This window comes from Dendroctonus ponderosae, unplaced genomic scaffold, assembly GCF_020466585.1.
Source record: "Dendroctonus ponderosae isolate FM_Combo_2020 unplaced genomic scaffold, Dpon_F_20191213v2 Dpon_F_20191213_6, whole genome shotgun sequence".
Lineage (NCBI taxonomy): Eukaryota > Metazoa > Arthropoda > Insecta > Coleoptera > Curculionidae > Dendroctonus > Dendroctonus ponderosae.
The window spans coordinates 10,603,534-10,611,163 of record NW_026018814.1 but is presented as its reverse complement, the minus strand read 5'-3'; the positions used below and the strand labels follow the sequence as shown (position 1 = coordinate 10,611,163).

Sequence of the window (7,630 nt, the reverse complement as noted above, 5' to 3'; positions counted from 1 at the left end):
TACTGAGTTTAGTTTTCCGACAAGCAACTGAAGTTTTATGTTTTCTTTATATTTTTCTCTTTGCCTTGCTGATTTCAAGTAAGGTTGACTTTGGACATATTTCCTGCTGTTCTTAAACACATTTTCTTCTTTCGTTCCAGGTGGCACTACGCAGCTTTCGGTAAGCTTAGCATTACTTTGCCCCTGGTTGCCATGTACATGTAGAACTTTTAGTCCCATATTCATCAACTCACTCGGAGGGTAAATTTGGTATCGGGATTCTTTCGTAGTCAATTTTATATTTTGGGAATATTTGGGGCGGCTTTGATTTTTTATATTAAGCTCATCTGAAGCTTTTCGCTAAAGAACCACTTCAGATATGGAAATCTGATTAGCATCAGCTTACTGGTATTGTGGATTTGATTCCGATTAAAAGATTGATTTTTTCACTACAAATTTTTAAACTTTTTGGGTGGCTTTGTATTTTTGGCAAGATCATCTGAAGCTGGTCTGTAAAGAACCGTTTTAGATATGCAAATATGGGTTCCAGTTTTAAGTTTTTTCTGTCAAGTTTCTACTGGCTTTTCTTTGGAAGTTGGAACTTTTTTATGAAGGGTATGCAGTTCTGTGAAAGCGTTTATTTTCAAATCAACGTTGACGAAGCGCGCACAAATCAGGATTTTATGCGATTTGAATGAACTTTTGAAGGTGTGAAGGAATTTTGACGACATTTGGAGTGCACTCTTCTTTACTGAACGCAAAACTCTGAACTTGTAGAATATTTTTCCTTGCTGAGTTTTTCGTTATAACTCATCGTGTCTCACTGTGCCGCACATTTAATTAGGCTTAGCATTTAGCCCAGGGGCGGATTAAACTTTTACGCGGCCCGGGGCTGGAATTTCAACACTTACCAAAAAAGGTTATCACATTTTTTAGGAGCCACATTTTTTCAAATTAGTGACTGAAACGCAACTGCCCCGGTGAGTTACTGTGCCAGTGCCATTCCTGAAAATTGTTGAAATTGCTGAAAAAAGGGAATTATACATGCCTAACCTATCAGTATTACTTATAAGACGATTTGATACACAATTTTGTAGTAAGTTAGTGTTCAAATATTTGCTCTAGGATATTGGGAAGGCGAAAAATATGGCCATGCAACTAATATTTACGGTATCCTTCAATAAGCGCCATTAAAATGATTTTAAACTTTTAGTCATTATCATCTCATCACAAAAATAAATTTGGCAAGTCATGAAAGAGACACGATTTTTGTCATAAACTGAACAGCAACGTGCAACAATGAATTTGCTGACTTTTTTACGATATCAATTATTAATTGGGATAAAGGAAAAAATCCTTTTGGGATAAAGAAAGATTAATCATCATCTTTTGCTCAAACTCAAACGTATTTCTATTTTTTATTTTTAACAATTCTGTATTAGTTTTAGTTTCAACTTGGCTGGTAGATGGAAAATTTTACGAATATATATTTTGCAAATGAACAGTTTTGTCTAAAGTATAATATTTTTAATCTCATTTTAATATAAATAACTAGGCGATTGATGCCTTTGTTAAATTACTGGTACAATCAATTTATTTAGGGAAATGTTTATTTTCAGCAGATTTTCGCGAAAACGATGGCCAGACTACATAAAATAGTAATTGTGAGTCAACCTGTTGTAGTTTCAATTGTTGGAAAGAGGCCAAGAAATCCTGAAAAATTTGCGATTTCATGCGAGAGACATATTATTTTTACTTTCTCATCTATTTATGAAGTTTGTATAGAATGTGGTTATATCGAGCATGGAGGTTTTACAAATAATACCCAGTCAAATCAAACAAACAAACTATAAATTATCCAGTTTGAAAAATTCCGCACTATTTGATTCCGGTTTTCAGGTTTATTTTCAAATGTTTCATTTAAGTACAGATGAAATATTTGCAGTGGAAGGAACCGAAATGCTGTAGTACTTTCCAAGTTACCGAACAAAATACCATAAAAATGCTTAATGAAAAAAAATTGAATAAGCTCTGAAATGTTTTGTCACTAGTCAGCCAATAATATTATTAAAGTTTACTTTGTCCAGGTTTAGTTGCTTTAAAGGAAAATTGTTTAATTTCCCCTGCTTGCAAAATTGAATTGATCAAGAAAATGTTGACAATAATTGGGCCGTGAGTTTATCCTCCAATAAATAGATCATTGAACGTACACTATAATTTTCCTCATTGAGTTTTTCATGTTTGCCAGTTTTTCCTGTTCATATGAATGGGCGGCGACGAAAATTCGCGTTAGTTGAAAATCGTATTTTCTCGAGTTCAGATAGTAGTCGGCGCTAACAACAGGTGTATAGCAGCTATTGATGTAAAAATAAACGGCATTTTCGAAATTAATTTTTGCTATTGTTAGCTATGTGTCCTTTGATAGTGGTTTATTGGTGAATGGCAACGTTATTGTTCAATCAATATGCAAAGAATTTTAAGTGTTGAAACGAGCAGGAATGTGAGTCAAGCCAATTCGGAGTTTGTCACCAAAAGATTTTGTTGCAGCTTTCTATTGACTGTGGCTTTTTTCTCTATAGTAGGAGGTTAGTAAGTTGCTTCCAGCTTTTTTGATTTTTTCAATAGCTAATATATTGAAACAAACTTAACCAGGTGGAATTTAAGTTTGCTCTTGGAAAATGTAAAATTTTCTCACATTTTAGTTAAACAGCGCGCTTTGTATTGGCCTGGTTTTCGATTGCTGGAAAACATTTAAAAGTTAATTTTGATCAAATTTACTTTAAATTTTGTTTTCCTACTAAAAAAGTATTAGATATTGGTTTATTTATTTATGATTTCATAAACACGTAACTAAACTCAGATGGACTTAATGATTTTACGCTTTCAAATAGGAAAATTGCAAAAACACACTATAAATAATTATTTTCTAATGTACCTATTTCTTTTAAAATAAATTATGTTGGCCTGCACGTTTTATATTGTATATAAAGCAGATGCAAGTTTACGTAGAGCTAGAAGGAAAAGTTGCCATTATTTAAAAACAAAAACAAATAAAATTTAAATGCTACAAATTATATCATTGTGTTGCACTTTTGGACGTTTTTTGGTTGATTTTTAATACATAAAATATTCAGAGAAACTGTTAGGGGTGGTAGATAACAGCACAAAAAGTATATTATTTTGATCGGAAACGTCGCCTTTGTTTTATACAAAATTTCCAATTTTACCTGTATTTATATTTCGAAAAAAGTGCATTTTTCCCCTTCTATTTCTGAAGCAAAGACTATTCTCCTGATACCGTCTACTACCCATAAAATACACATAATTTCCTGTATTATTTTGCAATTATCCTGTTTGCAGGATTTTTGCTTGGAAAATTCGTCTCAGATCGAGCACTTGAGGACATGATCCGAGAAATGTACCAGGTGACCACGAAAGTTCAAATACTCAACATCAATCTCCAGGATGTATTCCAATCTGGCCTCAATCTATCCATTAGTGAAGACTATATCTTCCTGCATTGCAATTTCCTTGCCATTGGAAGGAATAACACTGGAATGCTGGCAGCAGCGGTGTATTTGACCGACTTGAATGAATGCTTTAACAATGGTTGATATGGAAGATCCTATAGAAGCGGATTTGGAGCAATTTGTGCAACATTTTCAAACTGTTTGGAGTGTATTTGTGACTGGAAGATTCGTTGCTTGGTTTAAACCATATCCAAACACTTTTGTTAGTTTTTTACTCCAGTTTCAGATAAAAAATTTGCAGAGTTGTAACTTAGTGTTTTATGTACCTATGGTTTGTTTGCAGCACTTATTAAAGGATTTTTTTAAATGTATGCACATTTATTTTTAGACTATATGTGATTATAAACTGTTTTGAAAGCATGGGAACAAGTTGATATAAGTCAGTACAAACGTTGTCTAATTCGGTTAAGAGCTCCACCCGTTAACGCCAAAATCCATAATTTGTTGCTCTGTTCTACTTTCTAATTAGCTTGCGCTGACATTCGTTGATGGGAAAAATAATGGGTGTTTTTACTTTTATGTGGAGTAATTATTGTTATGGCATGCTTTGCATTTATCAGGAATGAAATGGAGTCCTTTGCTCATACAGGATTTTCGGTTATAGAACGAATATTTCAGAGGCAGAATAATATGTTTCACATATTAATTTTCATAGAAAATTTAGGAAGTTGAAGTAAATATGTAATTTTTGTTTTTTATATATTTTTTTAAATTTAAATAGGTTTGAAATTATTTTCTATTAAAATGAATGCAATTAAAAATTTTAAAATGCGATGGATTTTTGAATCTAATACATTTTATTGTACACTAAGACTTTTAATTTGGATCTTTAATTCAAATACTCAACATTTGTAATTTTTTCATTTGCATCACATTTTACACTTTTTATCGTCGCTTGGCATATTAAAAACCTAGTATCAGTAAAAAAAATTATTCTGTAATATATAAAAAATTTAATGTGCCATGGAGGAATTTACAAGAACAAATTCACTAATCTTGTTGCACGGGGAAAATGCAATATATTTTAACCACTATTTCAGATGTAAGTGCTCGATGTGCTTTCGTAGGGTAGAATTTGGAGTTATATGGGCTATTTTTCCCGACCGTTACGCCACTGGAGAAAATTGTAGTTTAAATGCTCAGTTTGAAAGGGCGTTGGTTTTTCACGATAAATTGTGTGTGTAAATTGTGTATTTTTTTTATCCTAAAATGTCACTTTTCCTTTAAAACGGCTTAGACTATAGCTGTTGACTAAAGCTACCTTTTTTGTATAGAAAAATATAGCCTGTCACAATGTATTTTAACATTCAATTCAATTCAAATTGCTGAGGAACTTTCGTCAAGTGTGTTTGGGTCACCCCATATCGATTGTCATTATTACATAAAAATTTGCTTAATTAGAATAATTTTCTATAACGAAGGCCGATGTTTTATTATGTTATTTAGAACTTGACATCATAGTTATTTCTAAAGATCATAATATATTTTTTACCTGTGATTACAGAATATTTTCCATTAAATTCCTAAATGTATTTTTTGTGATTTTATTTAAAACTAATAAATTAATACAAATTCAAACCGATTTTATTTCATTACGTATTCAGAAACGCTGATTGTATTACCCTGAAATATCGGCGTTAATTTTTTTTATTTAAATGAATCATAAAACTTCACTTCATATAATTTATGAGAATTCTGACTTGTGCGATCTGTTCAATCGAATATTCGGGCCCCCGTATCACAACTAGCAAATTACTTAATTAATTTATATTGTTTCTTTTCAGTAAAACAGGCGATTCAAAAACCTGATTTCTTAATGCTTATTTTAAATTAATGGTTGATACACAGGGTGATGCGTAGAAATCTGCCGTCATAACTTTCCTAAGCCTAAGTTCATAAGCCAATTTTTTATTTTTTATTCTTATCAGTGGATTTACTACTTACTTAGCGAAGTATTCCATAATGCTTAAACATGAAAGAAAGTGGTAATTTCTGCATTCTTTTTTATATTTATAATATTTGGAAAAATGTTCCTAATGAATTTGAGAAAACAATCGATATTGAATAAATCAGTAGAGCATACAAACATTTTATTAAATACATTTGCATACACGTTTATCGGCTATTTAAATTATCTATAAAGTACTTAACAAAATAATACATAGAATCATGGTTAATTTTACATTTTCTGTAAATAGATGTGCAGTTTCTACCTTCAACTCCATATTGAACGGCTTCTCTGAATACCGAATTTAGCAAGTTGGTTTGGAACCAGTTGCTACTTGCGATGCCATCGAAAATTTTATCGGTACTGGAACCTCTGCCTAAAAATAATATATTGTCTTAAACATCTTATAATAATTGACAAGTAAAACAGTTCAAGTGCACTTTTTATGAAGCAAAATTGTAAAGTGAATATCATTCTCCATAGTAGAAAATTCAGTTTATAAGATATTTTAACATATTTTTTATATTTACTGAAATTTTAAAACATGAGGAAGTTTCATTTTGATTATATCAGAACAATTTCAAACGGGCTTAAAACGTTTCACTAGTCCCTTCAAGTCTTAATTTATCGGACATTAATACATGACATCCAATATAATACAATTAAATGAAGAACTTTAAGTTTGCCCATACAAARAATACGTGCCGCATCAATAATTATRTGAACCTGAAATTGAATATATATAATAMKATWYAAWATCATTAATGAAGYTATTSGWMTYTMTSACKATTKAWTTATAWTCTTATTTTGTARRCMTKYTKCWKAAGAAAMSTSAGGAATWTAAAYATTGTCTCCCATTTGCAAGTTTCAAAATTCACACAGCACGTAAAAACAACTAACACATTTTTTTAGTCACAAGGAACTTTTAAAAAATCGCAATTGAAAAAAAATATCGTGTTTATTTGCTTTTCTTGGAAACAGCGAAGCATAAACTGAGCCACTTGGTTTCAAATATCTGGTCAGCCTGCTTCCATGCTATCAACAACTTATTTTTACGTAAAAACAAAAATTTACATGAAGTTAAGGCATTCCTTTGTCTAGATATACAATCAAGAGATTTACTAATGGGAAAATTATACATCTATTAATCTAAATTAATATTTCAAACAAATTTTTCATTTTGATGAATATCTTTTACCTTCAGCAACTTTTTGCGACGATTTTTTTACCGTCCAACACGTTATTCTTTGCGAACAAGAAGTAACGTCTATATCGTTTTCTAAGAGTGAGTTGTCGATTTCCGTTAAATATTTCCACAAGTGTGAAGTTTCACCTAAAATAAAATTCAAATTATGCATTAATTCAAATTCAATTCAAATAACGATTACACAATGAAAAGTTTCACGTTGCTGCATAGTTTTTTACCATATTTTAATAATGTTTTACTCGAATTTTATAATTTATCGTAAATTAACTCAAGGCTATTTAGGGTAGCTAACAAATTGAACCAAGCAACACTCTTAAAATAATATAAAAAGTATAGATTGTAAAATGACAACAATGATAACCAAAATCCGCAGTAGAATGTAAAAAGCTTGCTTAATAGCTAATGAAACGTATGTTTATTATATTAAAATGTATAGAATGTTTTTTAAGTTTTAGTAACAATTGGTTTTTTCGATTTGGCTTTTTCTAGAGATAATTTTTAAAATGGGGATTCTTTCTTAGAACTAGCGCTTTTCAGATTTTTACTAGTTGGTCTTGGCTAGTGTTCTTCCCAAAAATTTTAATTTGATCCTAATTTAATTAATTAATATAATTAAAAATCATAAATATTACCATTGGGTGTTAATATCAAATCGCCTACTAGACATCTTCCAAAGAAACACAGTTTATTATAAGGTGCGCGTAAAGCATGTTATTTGTCCATCCAAAGCTTTGCGTTTCAAGAAAAAATTATTTTTTAGTCTTAAATAAATTAAACATTATTAAAGTTTTTGATAAAAAAATGTTCGTACAGGTTGATATTGATGGACCATTTTCAAAAATATCGAAAATAAATTAACGTTATAGGATATAAAAAACAAACTAACCCGAATGTGAAAATAACGTAAGTAAAGTACTTAACACTAGCAGTTCAAAGTGTAGTGCTCACAAAAGAGCACCATCACTA

At 30.6% G+C, this 7,630-nt stretch overlaps 2 protein-coding genes across 2 annotated transcripts in view; one reads left to right on the top strand and one right to left on the bottom strand.

Moving 5' to 3' along the window:
- Nucleotides 1-1,885: 1,885 nt before the first annotated feature.
- On the top strand, nucleotides 1,886-3,820 carry LOC109536887. Its single transcript, XM_019903334.2, has 2 exons — nucleotides 1,886-2,564; nucleotides 3,340-3,820. The coding sequence occupies exons 1-2, from the start codon at nucleotides 2,444-2,446 to the stop codon at nucleotides 3,591-3,593; spliced, it is 375 nt and encodes a 124-aa protein (XP_019758893.1). The 5' UTR covers nucleotides 1,886-2,443; the 3' UTR covers nucleotides 3,594-3,820.
- A 1,640-nt stretch (nucleotides 3,821-5,460) lies between these two features.
- Nucleotides 5,461-7,630, bottom strand: part of LOC109536879 — a 14,688-nt gene continuing 12,518 nt past the window's right edge. Inside the window, exons 3-4 of the mRNA XM_019903326.2 lie at nucleotides 6,656-6,790; nucleotides 5,461-5,833 (exon numbers count right to left, since the gene is read on the bottom strand). Of these exons, the coding sequence (XP_019758885.2) occupies nucleotides 5,625-5,833; nucleotides 6,656-6,790 (344 nt within the window). The 3' untranslated portion in view covers nucleotides 5,461-5,624. The remainder of the gene's footprint in view (nucleotides 5,834-6,655; nucleotides 6,791-7,630) is intronic.

Bases quoted from the DNA above. Each gene is read 5' to 3' on its own strand.
- LOC109536887 (XM_019903334.2), top strand. From the start codon at position 2,444: ATGCAAAGAATTTTAAGTGTTGAAACGAGCAGGAATGTGAGTCAAGCC. The intron at 2,565-3,339 runs GTTAGTAAGTTG...TCCTGTTTGCAG, and splicing joins TTTTTTCTCTATAGTAGGAG to GATTTTTGCTTGGAAAATTC.